At 31.5% G+C, this 16,492-nt stretch overlaps 2 protein-coding genes across 2 annotated transcripts; both read left to right on the top strand.

Annotated features, from left to right (window-relative positions):
- The first annotated feature begins 9,223 nt into the window (after positions 1–9,223).
- On the top strand, positions 9,224–15,184 carry LOC143231116 (uncharacterized). Its single transcript, XM_076465726.1, has 3 exons — positions 9,224–9,348; positions 11,183–11,284; positions 12,485–15,184. The coding sequence occupies exons 2-3, from the start codon at positions 11,210–11,212 to the stop codon at positions 12,674–12,676; spliced, it is 267 nt and encodes an 88-aa protein (XP_076321841.1). The 5' UTR covers positions 9,224–9,348; positions 11,183–11,209; the 3' UTR covers positions 12,677–15,184.
- LOC143231115 (ADP-ribosylation factor-like protein 16) lies at positions 13,020–15,184 on the top strand. The gene has a single exon (XM_076465725.1). It carries the CDS (start codon positions 13,020–13,022, stop codon positions 13,536–13,538), a length of 519 nt encoding a protein of 172 aa, XP_076321840.1. The 3' UTR covers positions 13,539–15,184.
- Positions 15,185–16,492: the final 1,308 nt, after the last annotated feature.

The raw sequence follows: 16,492 nt of genomic DNA, 5'->3' as shown, positions 1-16,492 counted from the left end.
CTTAACACATACATTTTAGTGACGTCATAGCATTTAGAGTGTTAGATAATAAATACGTAGTTGGATATAAGAATTTTATATTAATTTATAGTGTGTGTTACAATATGTATGTAGACCTATAAATTTACACATGTAATATTTCCATACAAAAAAGTGTTTTAAATTATATGTAAATTTAAATGAAAGAATGCGCCGTATTAAATTATTTAAAGCTGCTCGTTCTAACATAACAATAATTTTTTTTTACCTTTGTTTGAATTTTGCGCAAAGCTACACAAGAACACTCTAAGCTAACTGTCCCTAATTTGGCAGTGTAAGACTAGAGAGAAGGCAGCTAGTCATCACCACCCACCGCCAATTCTTAGGCTACTCTTTTACAAACGAATAGTGTGATTGATAGTGACATTATAACGCCCTCACGGCTGAAAAGGCGAGCATTTGGTACCACTGGGATTCAAACCCGCGACCCTCAGATGACTTATCGAACGTCTTAACGCACCTGGCCATGCTGGGCCTTTTTTTTAAACTAATACTGATATTAAAAAATGGGTTTCTAATTTTACTATACATTAAAAAAAGAATTTGCACAATAACGCACTCAAACTTTAGTGCAGGCAGAACGTTGAAACTAACTGATACGCTCAATAATAGAGTAAATTCAAACGAGAGCTAAGACGTGTCATTTGTACATGCTAATTCTGTCATAGCTGGAATATAATATTACACTCTTCTATAACTAGTGTGGAATCTATGTCGATTCAGGTAATTTTTCCATGCATACATTTCGTGTGTAGTTTTAGTATCCTCGTTGATATTAAAACATAGCTAAGGCCTGGCATGGCCAGAGCCTTAGGGCGCTCGATTCGTAATCTGAGGGTCACGGGTTCGAATCCCCGTCACACCAAATATGCTCATCCTTTCAGCCGCGGAGGCATTATAATGTTACAGTCAATCCCACTATTCGTTGGTAAAACAATAGCCAGAGGGTTGGCGGTGGGTGGTGATGACTATCTGCCTTTCCTCTAGTCTTAGACTGCTAAATTAGGGTAGGATAGCGCAGATAGTCTTCGTATAGCTTTGCATGAAATTCAAATCAAACAAGCAATAACACGGCTAAAAAAACTTGTATCACTTTGGCCCTTTGCATGTTTAAGCTCAATGACACAAGGGTAAAATGAATGCTTATACAAATTGGTATAAGTATAGATTTTCTTCCTTTTACGTGTTATTTGGAATAGCTGGTGATGCATGCATTCACCTTGATATACCAGTTTCTGATGGGAAAGTGTAGTATATCATAAATATTCTTGTATTTGTACCGCGGAGAACTGAAATGCAATAATTTCTCGGTCCTCGTCCTATGTGAACATTTAAGAAAGAATTTCTTTCTATCTTAACAGTCAGTAGAAGTTGTAACTAAATACGAGACTCACACACTTATTGTTAATATGTTTTATCTGATCAATGTGTACGTCTTTTCGTTTGGTGCTCGAGCTTGACTTATTCTTTGATTTAAAAGTACCTAAACCTGTGTTCTCAATTGTGACTAATTTTAACTAAGTAGATATCAATGCATCTTATTACTACAATCTCTTCACGAATATTTCAGTTGATATCATTTTCTACGTGCCGTATAAAATATATAAACCTGCAGAACTCATACACATTCAAAACGTTTGATGGACCAATTTCACTGTCTTAAAAGCCATTAGTTTTTCAAAACTGTTTGCAGTCTTTGAAAGCTCTTGAAAATAAACAAAAGTGAAGCAGTGGAATTAGTTTTTGATTGTGAAGTTTGAGTTATTTTCTCATTTATATAAGAATATTAACCACAGTAGCTAAAGGATAACTAAAAATGTTATACTGAAATAAATTTAAATATTTTTATTGCGACTGAAATGGAAACAGAAAATACACTGGACACAATGTAGGCAAAGTGCAAAAAACATTTATTTTCAACAAATAAAAAAACAAAAACAAACATTCAAAAGTAAACAATTGCACTGGAAGATGGATGAAACTTTCAGATAACAGAACAAGAGGTGATCCTCAGTAGCCACGGCACTTGAAATTATTTTATGCAATATTAGAGTAGATTAATCTACGAGACTTTTTTTTTTTTTACCTTTAGCTATATTTTTGTGCCGGCAATACCAAGCGAGGGGTACTCGTATGTCCAATTTTGTTTTATTATTCATCAAGATCTCTGCTCGTCTACCCTCAGATTGAAATTCGTTTAGGTAAGACTAGAGTAGATTAATCTATGAGCTCTTGGATGTGGTAATATACATTAATTAAAATGAGTTGATCTCCTGAGTATAAATCTGTAAACAGATTTCAAATCAGTTAAGAGATGGCAGAATTATGAGCTAAAAGTTTGTACTTAGCACAAACAAACAAACTCAAAGCCATTCTTTGAGTTGCTATGTCGTGGAGAAAAGAGAAGTTTGAATTTTTTATTTACAAAAAAACTGTCTCAGAATGAGAAAAAGTATAATATTATGCGCATTAATATAATAATTTCACTGTTGGTAATTTCTGTTGAAAAACAAAGAGTGTCACAGTTTCAAGGAACTATTTTTTAACTTTGCTATTTTTAACCTCAAGTTGGGTTATACTTTATATTGCATTATATATTTTTTTTATGGGAACCTAACTTTGCCTACAAGGAAATACAATTTTACTCCTTTATATACTGTATCTTACTTCACAGCAACCTTTCCCAAAAGAAGGTGAATTTGATATAAGTGTGGAATGATTTATATCAGCGTTTCCCAAACTTTCCCAACTAGCTCTTCTTCCGGGCACGGTCAGGGTCTTTATTCGGTGCCCTGGTCGTGGAAGTGGGTTTTCTCGGGGTATTCCCGTCCCCCCCACACAGCAAAAGTTCTGTTTCATAGGATCTATAGATTCCAACCCTGAAAAGAGGTCCGTCACTTTAGTTCCTAAGTTTTAAGTGTTTAAAGTCTAGTTAATCCAAGTCATGAGTCTTAATTATGTCGGCGTACTGTGTTTGCATCTCTCTCCTTCGGACGCTTGTGAATGTTGTGCTGAACCTTTTCCCTTCGTTCTTCGTTTTCTCTCCGGCTCGCCGGCCTACTTCTCAGCTGTTTCCCGACGCTCCTCAATTACATACATAAATCTGTCACCTTCAAGGTCATAAGTGACCATCGCTCTTGATTAGCAACCAACATGCCACTCCAATTCACTTATTTATCTTCGTGATCAGTTGACTAATTTATTCTTGCCTCGTGTGGGATGAAGAGAAACAATAGTTTCTGACCGCCCCTGGTTATTTTTCGTTTACCTTTGGGGAACTAAATTATACATTAACCTAAATACATATCAAGTATACCTACCTACCTACCTTTCCAACTAGGAATCGGTTTATTTTTGTGATTTTTTACGAGCCCCGACCTCCTCAAATACCTAATTAGACAGTCCGCTGAGACATGGCCAAGTCTTAACATCAAGCTGGAAGCAATAGTTCTATCAATACATCATTGAATATAAAATATACAGGTGTTTTATAGTACTGCTGTGTAAAAAAGAAATTATACTTCATTGCTATTTAATATTTACATTCATTGTATGTTTATTAATGCTCTTTTAAGAAATAACTTACTTGATGAGAAGGATGCTGTTGCTTTTAGTCAAACAACAACTTCAAGTCAGGAGGAAAAGAAGTCAGTTTGATCCCCAAATATGACTTAACATCTAATCTGTTTCTGTACTTGTTTTTAAAGAAAACCAACGTTGAGAAGCTTGATTCGCAATTATAAGTCACGACAAAGGGCGTAAGAAATCTCACCGCTTCTTTTGATAAATTTGGATACTCGGCACGATAGCTCAGTCAAAAATTAATTAACGAAACTTGACTAAAATGGTCTTTTAGTTCAGTGTCACAGAACAGTTCAATAATATAATCAATTTCTGATTCACTGAGTTGTAATATTTCCTTATTTTCCGTGTCAATAGTAAAAGGGTTCCTTATCCACATTTTACTGCTGTCAATTGGAGGAAAATATTCCTTCAATCATAATATTAGCCCCAAAAAATGCTCTTTGACTGATGAGGAAATCTCATCTGAAATATTACCTTCTTCATCTTGGTTTTCTAAGTCTATTAAAGTAGAGAAAGACATAATTTATCCTCTCAACCGATGTACCCACAACGTAATTTTTTATTTCTACTTTTATCTTTTCCCGGACTTTCAAAATATTTATGTTAATACCTTGAAAATGTAGACTTAACGTATTTAAGAAGCCAAAAATGTCACATAAATAGGATACCTTAATTAACCAATACAAATTATGAAACTTGTTTCTAAATGTAAATATTGCATCCTTTGGTGATGGAGGATGTTGGTCCAAAAACAAGATAACTTTATTCTTCATTTCGATGAGTCTTTTTAACACATTTCCATTTGATAGTCACCGAACTTCATAGTGTAATAGGAGATGCTCGTGTTCACTTCCTAATTCTCTGTACAAACCAGTAAAGATTCTGGAATTAAATGAACTAGATTTTATGTAGTTTATAAACTTAACACATTCTTGCACAGTTGAATTCAAAAGTAAGAGTATTTTCTTCACAGTTAATGCCTCTCTATGAATGCTTCAATGTACCAATTTATAGTCTGATGCTGCTGCTTGGATTCTCTGGAAAACTCTTGTATGAGGACCTGCCATCGAGAGAAGAACCACTTGCACTCAATCAAACACATTTTTTTCCATTGAATACCACTCTGAATTATAAAATTATTGATTAAATTAAAATTCTCGTAAGCCGTTGTTCTTGGTGGAAGTGGTCTATAAAACAATAAATCTTCACGAATTGTGTCCTTGTAATCATATCATACAAAGCATATTGAATTGACATTATCTGCTATGTTTGTGCTTTCATCCACTTGTTATGACAAAAAATGACTACATTGAACTCGACATATAAGAGTTTCTTTAATAATTTTCACCATATCCACAATTCTACCTTCACTGGATTGTTGGATAGGAACAGTAAATTCAATTGATTTTCTTGTTTTTTTATAAACACGAGGTGTAATTATTTTTACTGTAGGAAGTATTAATGTTTCACCAGCAGTATTGGGATAACCTATCTCGGCCATTAGTTTAGAAATTTCACATGAGGCCATAACCAAATCTTCATTTGAACATTTCGTGGAAAAAGTGTGTGAAATTATGTGTTTGGAAAACTGTTTCTTTTTTCTTATTTATGGACAAAATCTATTGGCTTACTGAAGAGTTCTAGATATCTGGTATTCAAGTGACGTTTCAGTTTCGATCGTTTCATGCTCTCATTTGATAATGTTGAACAACAAAGAACACATAATGGCAAATCATTATTGCTACCATCACTTATAAAACTATAATTTACTGTCGAATCCAAAAGGTCTTTGTTTTATTTTCTCTGCGATCAAGCTGCGTGCCACTTAAACGTTCATAATTAGGCATATTATTTTCAATAACATCAGTTTTACTAGAACTAGACTGCATTTGCGCATCACTTTACGTTTTCTTGTGTGACAAAAGTTTCTATCCATAAAAGGATTTTCTTAAAAATTAAAAACTTAAAATTGTTTAGTTAGTACAAACTAATTCACAAACAATTCTCTCACTTCTCAGAACAAACTGACGCTTCTAGCACCAGTAACTTGTCTGCTGCCATTTTGCACTATCAGACGTAAGATTCAGGTATCACATGCCTGTCAATTTTCATTAACAGAGTAAGCAAATTAACACATTTTGAATAAAATTCCTAAAAGTTCAGTGTCGAAGAACTAGTTAATTTGAATGAACAAATGGTTGTTTTATGTGAGACAAAATTCTTTCTTTGATCTTACCTGCAGACAGGGAAAGATTTGGACTTAGCAGGGGACGTGTTTAGCTAACATGTGGTTTAAATTTACAGCATTTCACAAGAATATCAAAGTTATCAATACCATAAAACTCAATCATAAACTCTTTAAATTGCCCTAAGTGAAAACACTTTAATTTCTGAGGGAGTTAAGGTATAAAGGCAACTGTCAACTTGTGAATTTTATAGTTTCGTAGCCTTAAGTACGAACTTTAATTTTTCTTTCCTGTCGTATTAGATTAGTTGAAATGCTGCAAAACTGAATTTAGGTCAACTTAAAATTTAAATTATAATGTATTTGAAAATATTAATTTTATTAGAATTTAATTACATTTTCTTTAATATACAACAAGGGCTTGAAAAAATTTAAAAATGACGGTTGGTAGTGAAAGGATCAAAACTGATCTTTCTTTTTTTTTTAATTTTCTGCGGACGGTCATTTTTTCCATGGAGTGATACCTGGTCGCAGACCATATTCTGAGAAATGCTGATCTTAAACAATAGGTAAACTTTTTGCCTTACTAAACTAAATAAAATAAAAAATCATTATATATGTTATGCATGCCACATCCTTAATAACAAAAAAGAAAACCTACACACAGGTATTTAAAATGAAGTTGTGTAACACAATTCAGTTATTAGGTGTAATGTGGTACACATTTATCACTTATCTCGTCTACTATAATATATATATATTTCATTTTTATTTTCTAATCCTCTATAGTTACAATTGAAACCACAGTAGAAATACAATCAAAGCGTTTTTGGTGATACAGTGTTAAACATTAATCTCTATAACAGGATTTTATAACTTATGTGGTCTCTATTAAACAATCGTATCCCAATCTACCTTTTACATGTGTGGGGGACTACTTTAGAACTGATGTGATTATTTAAGTTGTTACAAATTGTCTTCCTAATAAGTCTTAAGAGTTCAACTCTTTAGTATAGATAGTAGAGTACATGTCTGGTGGACAAGAAATGTTGAATTCAAATCCAAACCAGGGAAATAAGAAAAACTGAAATTATGCCACCTTCTCCTCCCAAGGTCATAACTTTATAACATAAATGGTGGTAAACTTACTCTTTCATAACTAGTTTATAAAATATATTTATTTAGAGTTAATTGTGAAGATTCTAGTCATTTAAAGATAGAGTTGGATCAGTCAGTTTTTTGTGTTTTATGAAATATTTGGATCTGTGTTTGCTATCGTGCTTGTTGAGTTACATCATACAAGTGAGTTGATTTGTTTACGCAGAGTAGTGATGTTAATATTGTTTGTTATGAAGCTTACAACAATTTATAACAGTGTACAAGTGTTGAAGTTTGTAGAAACGTTAAAAGAGGAAATAAACTAGTCTGTGAGTGTTACATGAACTAGACATTGTAAAAGAATGATTGATATTTGGTCGTTGAGTACGACCTGTGAGAGTCAAGTTGATTTCAGACTTCTTCCTTCCCATTTATTAGACACTGAATTATTTTCACCAAATAATTTATATAAAAAAAACACCACTAACGGGAAACGTTAAAACATTCTTATAGTTTGAAATTTCGTAAATGTTCACGATGTAATTAAAAAACAAACAAACTCGACAATGAGAAATAGACATTACACGTTCATGATGTTTCTGGAACTTTATGATTAGTCAGCTATAAAAAGAATGTGGGTCGCGAAAGAATTTTCGTTTTTCCAAGCAGATTCACATTTCTGCTTACTTATCATGTGTATTACCTTTCAGTTGATCAGCCATTTTTCAGTCATCCTATTTATTACAAATCATATAAAAATATCCTTCCGCAGAATAGTCCGTGGAGTTGTTTCAACAATCCTTTTGTTTCTGAATAACGTGTTTTTTCTCTTTCATTTAATTTGGAACAAATCACTACAGCTGTCCTTTAACATAACCTTCTCGCGAACCGTTCATTTTTGCAATGATCAAGTAATCCTGTCCTTGATCAGCCCTCAAATTTGGTTATACCAAAGATTATTAAAAAGTTTAAACAAAGACCCTATATCGTTCACGTAATCCATTCCACAGCTCTACACGCCTAACGAAATTTTAACTGCACTATCTGGTTCCTGGTTTGACGATACTTATTATTTTTTTACCCATATGCTTGATGGCATACTCGTAGTTAATAGCTTATATACACAATTATTAATATTTTCTTTTCTTTTTTTGATGTGAGATCATTTCGATGGAATCAATACTTTAACATTTATACATTGTACACGCTTCATAGTGTGTATTTGTTCAACTAAATGACTAAATTTAATGTTGTCTTAAAACGTTTAAGTCGTAATAAATGCATCCTCGTGATATCATAATGACTGAACATACTATAAGAATTTGGAATTGTTTGCAGTAAATACGCATGGAAAACATATCGAGTATGTTCTCTGGTGGCTCAGCAGCAAGTCTGATGGCTTATAACGCTAAAAATCGAATTTCAATATCTATGGTGAGCAGAGATAGCACAGATAACCCATTGTGTAGCTTTCTGCTTAATAATAAACAAACAGTAATCGCTGTTAGATTAAATAATTTTATTAAAGATGATACACTGGCACACATACCACCATAGTGACGAAAAAAGAATCTAAAAATGTTTGCATAGCCAGTACAATATTTCACTTGTCGAAAACAAGTAAAAGCAACATAATTTAAAATAAATTTAAATAATTTATACCTGTTGTTTCTTTTTTGACAGCTTTTTAGTGACACAGCAGCATGTATTTGGATTTATAATGTTGTAAACCGAGTTTCTATACCATGGTGGGAAGAGCACAAATAGGCCATTGTGTAGCTTTGTGCTTAACTTCAAACAAAATAATAAACAAACTTTTTTGTCAAGTAGATATTTATTCCATTTATACGTGTATGTATGTTTTCTTATAGCAAAGCCACATAGGGTTATCTGCTGAGTCTACCGAGGGGGTCCATTTATATATATCAACATATTTGTCATTTATAAAAATACGCTATTACAATCACAAAAAGAAACAAAAGATTCAATGTAGATTTAATTGATACATGATATTTACTGGAACATAAAGCATTTAATATGATACAAAGATGATAATCACCGTCTACAGTGCATTTTACAGATATTTTAATTTCAAAAAATCTTGTGCTCCTGTTTCTTAATTATTAGGATAGCTAACAGAAATAGAAAAATCGTATGGCTTAATACAAAGCGTAACCTAACTTTAATGTAGAGAGTCACAAGATAATTGAAATACTTTTCTTCGACACTTTTGGCTAGTAAAATTAAATTGTGAATTATCATCTTTCTTTTGGTATTTTTAATAGATGCGGAGAACTGCTAGAAAGTAAAGTATATTACTAGAGGGCAGTTTATTTGTGTACATGAGAAACGGGACTTAGAAACGAGGTGTTGAGTGATTGAGTAACAAGAAACAGTGTTGAATTTTTATCGTTAGAATTTGAGTGAAATGTAGCTTCTCAGTAAGTTGTTGATCTTCCTATGACAGTATCTGTTGTTTTAGTAGTTAAATAATGTAATCATATAAAACTTAAACTTCTCGTTCGATGCCCTCTAGAGACTAGTCTGTAACTTGTATTTCAAGGCATTGTAACAACTAACTGAAAATTAGCTAGTTGAGCTAAGTTTAAATTTTCATTATAATGACTAAAGTTAATTATTAATTTATGCTAATAGTAATAATAAGGCGTAGCTTAACCTAACTCAAGTTAACTTTATTTATTTTATTTTTAGCTCAAAATCTTGGTTTTCTGTGCGACAGACCAGATATGCGAGTTTTAGGCTACTTCCAAATTCTAAGTAAAATTCTGGCCTAACAACAGTTTTTATAAGTTTAGTTTATGTAATTCATATACAAATTTTTTTGATACTGTTGTGTATGGAAATTAAGAAAATCTTGAGCACATAAATAAGTGTTCCATTCTTAGTTCATGGTAGAGCAAATTTATCATTTGTGCTTATATCCAAGTATAAAGTAATACAGGGCCTTTGGAAAGTCACTGTGCAGTTTTGAAAGCAGTGATAACAGCATTCATTCAGTCTATTTCAAGCCAGCAACTGATAGCGGTGTTTAGAAATAAAATAAGAAGGATCCAAGTCTGTATTGATGCCAACAGGGGTCACTTTCAACATTGTTTATAATTGTCATTCATATTTACCTCCTGTATTCTATATTGAAACATGTCTGTTAATAAATATATAAGTGCACAGTGACTTTCTGAACACCCTGTAGAAGGTGCCTATTAAATTTGATAGTATATTTAAACTCACAAAATTAGTTTTGGAATGTTTATTCTATAATACAGTTAAAAATTGATGCATATGATTGTTTTTTCTAGCTACATAAATGTTATCAAGCTAAAAATATCCAGTGGTTGACTTGCATTTAAATATACATGAGTTATAATGTAGATGTCATGTTATAAACAGGAAAAATGACTTGAATGAGGTAATAAGGTAGAAGAACCACATGGAGGTACTTATTTTCCATGAAAATAATATTACTGTTAGTTTGCAGTATTAAAGTAGGAAAATCATAAAATGATGTGTTTACTGTGTGTGTTTGTAGACTGCTTAATTTTGTATATCTTTTAATTTTAAAATTTCTAGCAACAAGAAAATAGAAATATCTGTGATGTTACCAGTTTTCTAATAAACTGTATGAATGATTATCATGTTATTATTAATTACGTTGATTTTTTTGTTGATTTTTTTTCCCCCAATCTATTAAATTTTTAAGTACTTTTTTCAGAGTTTATCAATGAAAACAAAGACAGGTTATTTTTGTATATTATTATGTGTTTATGAGAAGTTGAATTGAAATTATGTACATACAAATATTTAAGAAATTATTATATATTTATAATATTCCCACATGTATATTACAAGAGAGGGTAAAATGACAGAAGACCATGTGACCTGTTGAGGTTACCAATCAGAGCATGAAATCCAAAGTAAAAGCAATCATCAAATCCATATGCTTATTCACAAATGTTTAAGAGAGACTTAATATAGAAGGTGGATTACATCATGAGGCAAGCTGTTCTAAAAGCTCATAAATTTAATAAAGAACAATGTTGTCATGAAACAGAACTGTATCTAGGCTTCAAAAGCTCGAAGTTAATATGTAGTTAAATAAATATATTATAAAGAAAACTGGTAGTTTTAGTTTATCAAGGTTTATTGTATACTAGAGAAGTTAAGTTCCATGAAGTGACAGGAATTTGTAATGCAAGATTCTGAAAAAAAACAAAACCTGTTTTATATCAAAGTATAATTTTTTTTTTTTTCTGTTAGATTCTAACACTATAGAATTCAAACTACATGAGGGAAATTACCAGACTGGAAGTTGAAAAGCACAGTTTTGAAGAAGATGCTTGGATCATATTTAAAGATAAGGTGGGCCTAATCACATTTTAACTGTTTGGTGTAATAATGCTCTCTGAATTTTGAGTAAATGTATTATCTTGATTGGTGTATTACATGTGAACTTGTAAATAATTCAACATTATAATGGTCTTATAATGTGTATAAACAGTGTACTTTGTAAAAATTAAAAGTTTTAGCCTTTACTGTAATATCCCTACAATACATTTGTTATTACAACATTAATTTAGTAAATAGTGATTTAAAGAATATACTAACAACTTATCATCACATTGTAAGAAGATAGAATAATTTAAGTTCAGGGTATAGCTAAGAGAAAAATGCTTTATTGAAAGAACCTGTTAAAACTGGTCTTCAATATTTTTGTGACATCTTGCTTGAGGAAAAAACTAACATGATAAAAGTAAACTTATTGTTTTTGTTGAGAGAAGTGTAGCACTAGTCTACAAACTTTTGAAAGTTTTATATTTAAATAATAAAATGTAAATGTATCTACTAACAGTTTTGAAGATGGAGAATAATAATGTTCAACAAAACATAAGAACTTAAAAGAATGTACAAGTAGAAATTTAAGAAAAAGCAAAGGGAAAAAAAGGTATTTCACCATTTAGGTCACCTCTAAACATCTTATTTTGTTATGATTTTTTTGCTCACATACTCTTCTAACAAACATTTGTAAGTTTTATTGCAATATACAACGTCAGCAGGCAAACCATCCTACAAATTTGTAAGACAAAACATGTTAAGAAGTTTTAGAACGAGTCTGCATCTGAATTTTTTTAAACTTAAACATTTATTTACAATTTCTTCTGATGTTCAAATGGGTCAGATATAGGAAGGATGCCCAAAACTATCCCATTTTTAATACACTACAAAATCAATCAAGCTTATAATGGTTAGTCATTCTTTGAGACATAAATACATTAAACCAGGTCATCATATAGTAACCTTTTTCTGCAATTTTTACAGCATTTTTATGGTAAGCCTGTTGACACTCTGTAAGCCATAGTAACACTCTGCTGTTTCCACACATTGTCTGTCTTGCTTGAGAGAACTGAGTAGTTTTATTATACAGAATTATTAATTTGCATTTGATGATGGTTTTCAAAAATGTACATGCCTTATATGTGAAAAAAACATTGCTGTGAAGTTAGTATTCTGTCATCTGACCATGATAAGCAAAGGTGCTTTTATTTATTTTTTAACATATAGGTTTATGACGTAACACCTTACATCAGTCAACACCCTGGAGGGTTAGCATTACTTAGATATGCAGGACAAGATGCTACAAAAGCCATTGTAGAACAACCAGCTCATAAAGTCGTTCCAAACTTTATTGTTCGATTGCTAGAGAAATATCTTATTGGCAAACTGAGCAATTGCTCTTTAGATGTAAACACTTGAAATCAGTGAAGGAGAAACACATGTGTGCTCTGCTTTTCAAAGCATCTAATGACAAACAGGTTTATCTGGTTCTCATACTTTCACTTAGTAATAAATCATTATGGGAAATTTCTTGGGAATGTGATAAGAAAATCTAATCATTTATAGTGTGGTAATCTTCTAATTTAGTAATAAATGTAAGAACTTGGAACTGTAACAGTGTATCGGAATATTTTTTTCAAAAAAAGAAAAAGTTTCTGTTGCATTCAAACTTCTTTATGGTCACAGTTGTTGTCATTCTACAGAATAAAAATTTCCTGTTAGTAAGATTAAACAAAGTATATTTGTGTGTCTGGTTTGTGAAATGATTCTGTGTGTTGGACCTAAAGGATGTGGGAAAACTCTTCTTCTGAAGAGGTTGCAGTTGGAGTGTTTTCCAAAAAATGAAATCACCTCTGAAGAAATCATTCCTACCACTGTCCCTACAGTTGGAATTAACATAACTACAATAAAACTATCAAAGAAAGTTGATATTACAGTTTGTGAACTTGGTGGAGCAATGGCACCTATTTGGCCTTGTCACTTTTTACAGTGCCGAGGATTGATGTTTGTAATAGATGCAAGCAATGCCATGCAGATAAGTGCTGCCTGCATTCAGTTACTTGAAATAGTTGCCCATGAATCATTACAAACTGCTCAGATTTTAATTATTTTAAATAAAATTGATGTGCCAGTTACAACTAGTATTATGGAAATTAAGGATGTTCTTCGCTTAGAACAAGTGAAGCAACATGCTAAACAGAGTATAGGCACTGTTGAAGTGAGTGCCTTTTCTGGAATAGGTATTGAAAATATCAGGAAGTGGTTGCTTAAATTTCAGTAGCTAAACTGCAGTAGTGTGTTTAAAAGTGAGGTGTAACTGAATACAGAACCTTCCAGTAGAGGTCTTAAACGTTTTTTATTATTTTACTCTATTAATATGTATACTTATCAGAACCATTTACAGTGCATATAACTTACAAAAGAGGTAAATTATACTGACGAGAGACAAAGAGGTTAAAATTGTTAACTGGCACATAATGTGATAACATTGATTTTATATTTAGACACCCCCCCTACAAGTTGAAAGTGTAACATACTAGTTACTGAAACATTTGTTTTTCCTTTGTTTTATTCTTTGTTATAAAAGTGTATTATAAAAAAATGAGATGATATTTTGTAAAGAAGTTTTGGTAAACATAAAATCCATAAAATGGTTTCTTCATTTTGTGATAGTTATACATGTATAGCTTTCAGAAGTGTACCATTATGTATGTATGTCACACAAGTTTCACTATAGACCTACCAAACATTTGTTTACCTGTAACTAAAAACACTCAACACTTGTTACCATTGTGATATTACTGACAGTAATATTAGTCTAATTGTTCACATAATTTGTTGAAGGAATTTTTCATATATTTTTCTTACTTTGTGATCTGGTTTTATGTATGAATAACATCTTTCTATTTTTTAATATAACTTTTTAGTCATGTAAAAATCTTTGTCATTGTAAAACTCAGCAATGTAAATCCTCATAAATGCAGTAAGTTGTAGAATATGTGTGAACGTTTTACAGTAGAGTACCGTATCATCTACCATATCTGTGGAGAAAATGTCAACATAAATACAGTCCTTGTAGTGTTTCTTTCTGTTAAACCAAACTGTATTTCAATATTTCAACTACAATAACTACCAGAAAGGATGACAACACATGTGATACCATACATCAGATATGATAACATATATATATATATATAATACTCGAGATAGGATGATATCATACAATAGATTCTATATAATTTGTTAACATATATATCATATAGAATAACAACATATGTAATAATATACATCAGATAGGGCATTATGATATATAATATTACACCCCAATATATATATGTTATCATGTCAACCAGATGGCATGACAACAAATACTAACTAGGATAGTAATTGTATGGTACTATACAGTAGATAACATATTAACATAAGTTACACGTCAGACTGGTTGATAAAATATGAAATATCTTTTTTATTTAGATATATGAATGTTTCTCTCATTGTGCTTATTTTTAGTCTATAACATTTTGTTGCTAACTGTCTTATGTACTTGAATTAAAAACAAGTCTTTGTGAGTGGTCCATGCTCCTAAGTATTGGCAGTGAATACTCTATATAAATATTATTTTACTATAAGTTACAGCTTTTACAATAAGGAAAAATACTGTAAAAATTGGTATGAGATTATATCACTGGTACAGTCACTTTCAGGTACCTAATTTTTCTTAGAATGATCAAAATATAGTACCCATTTTAAATGGTTCTTCCTCATTGTGAAAGTTGTAACTTACAATAGCATAATACTAGTGATACTAAACTATTAACAAAAAGAAACAGTTTTTGGAATATTGAAATAATGAGTTGCTTATGGAATACAAATTTTAAATAGAAGTTTTGCACATGTTATTACTTGAAATAAATTTTAAAAAACTTCTGTTACTTGCACGTGTAAGTTTATTGTAGTTCAGAAATTAGTCACAGCAGTTAAAAAGAAACAACAACAAAAAACAACCCAAAGTCAAAGAATCTTATTTTCTGATTGTAAAGGTGCAGTCTTATGATGTGTTTTAAGAAACAACTGGGATTGTGAAAACAATTTAACCAAATGGACTGTAAACTAGTTTCATGTCAATCCAGTGTTAAACAGGATATTTGAAAGAAAGATCTATTTATATGATATACATTCTGAAGGTCAAGCAGTATTTTTCACTCTACATAAGTGATCAGGAACTTTCTTTATTTGTCTTCAGTATATTTTGATCCAAATGAGACCAGATGGTGTAAACTTATGACAGTTTGCTGCAAATATTTAGTTGTTGGGTGTTGTTCTTACATTTCGTCAGTTGCTGACAAGTGAAAGAAGTAAATGATACTGCTCTGATGTTTACGGCTGTGCACGTTTTCAGTCGTATTTAACATGCTCTCATTATCTTGTAACAGCTGATATATTCTGTTACTTCTAAACACTGGTATTTCTGGAACACTTTAAACACATTAGTAGATTATTTCAAACTGAATCAAAATTCATCTTGTGAACTGTGTGGTATCCCACTTTTTCTAGAATAAAACCATGTTTTACATATATTTTAAAGAATAGATTATCTAGTTTGGTTGACACTTACAGAAGCCCAACAAAAGAACAACCATCTTCAATGAACTTATAATGTATTCACATTGTACTTACACGTCATACAGATATCAGAGTTCCCACAAAATTAATCTTGACAGTTTTGCATGCTATAGCTGCCTCAAGTTTGGTGTATAATACCGAAGCATTATGGTACTGTGAACAGTAACTGATAAACGTATACTATAAGAGAAGTTTTAACAGTATCTGGGAGTTTATAAAAATACATGAACTGTTCTCTTTATTTAAATACTTTCAATTTTGAGCTTTTGGTCTTATTACTGAAGGAACAATATAGTAAGTAATACACATTTGTTTAAAAATAGGATTCTCACTTAGTCAGGGCTCAACAAAATATTTTCTACGGCATAAACTGACATAAATCAAATGGGTAAAAATACTTTTGACAATTCCTGTAAAATACCCGAGATTGTATTGGAAGAAACAATACAAATTTAATGCAAGTTGTAGGTGTTCTTCACAAAATTTAAACAGATAGCTTGACTGCATGAACTTTAGCTTTCATCTCTTGGAAGTTACAAGACTAAAATTTGGGGTTTGATCATTGTGTAAGGCACAGTGCAGATAGCTGATTGTGCACAAAACAGATACAAA

Source organism: Tachypleus tridentatus, chromosome 10, assembly GCF_004210375.1.
Source record: "Tachypleus tridentatus isolate NWPU-2018 chromosome 10, ASM421037v1, whole genome shotgun sequence".
Classification (NCBI taxonomy): Eukaryota; Metazoa; Arthropoda; class Merostomata; order Xiphosura; family Limulidae; genus Tachypleus; species Tachypleus tridentatus.
The sequence above is the reverse complement of the archived record's forward strand: the minus strand, read 5'-3'. Positions and strand labels throughout refer to the sequence as shown.

Coding starts and splice junctions, on each gene's coding strand:
- LOC143231116 (XM_076465726.1), top strand. CDS start 11,210: ATGAGGGAAATTACCAGACTGGAAGTTGAAAAGCACAGTTTTGAAGAA. Junction 11,285..12,484: donor GGATCATATTTAAAGATAAG/GTGGGCCTAATC, acceptor TTTAACATATAG/GTTTATGACGTAACACCTTA.
- LOC143231115 (XM_076465725.1), top strand. CDS start 13,020: ATGATTCTGTGTGTTGGACCTAAAGGATGTGGGAAAACTCTTCTTCTG.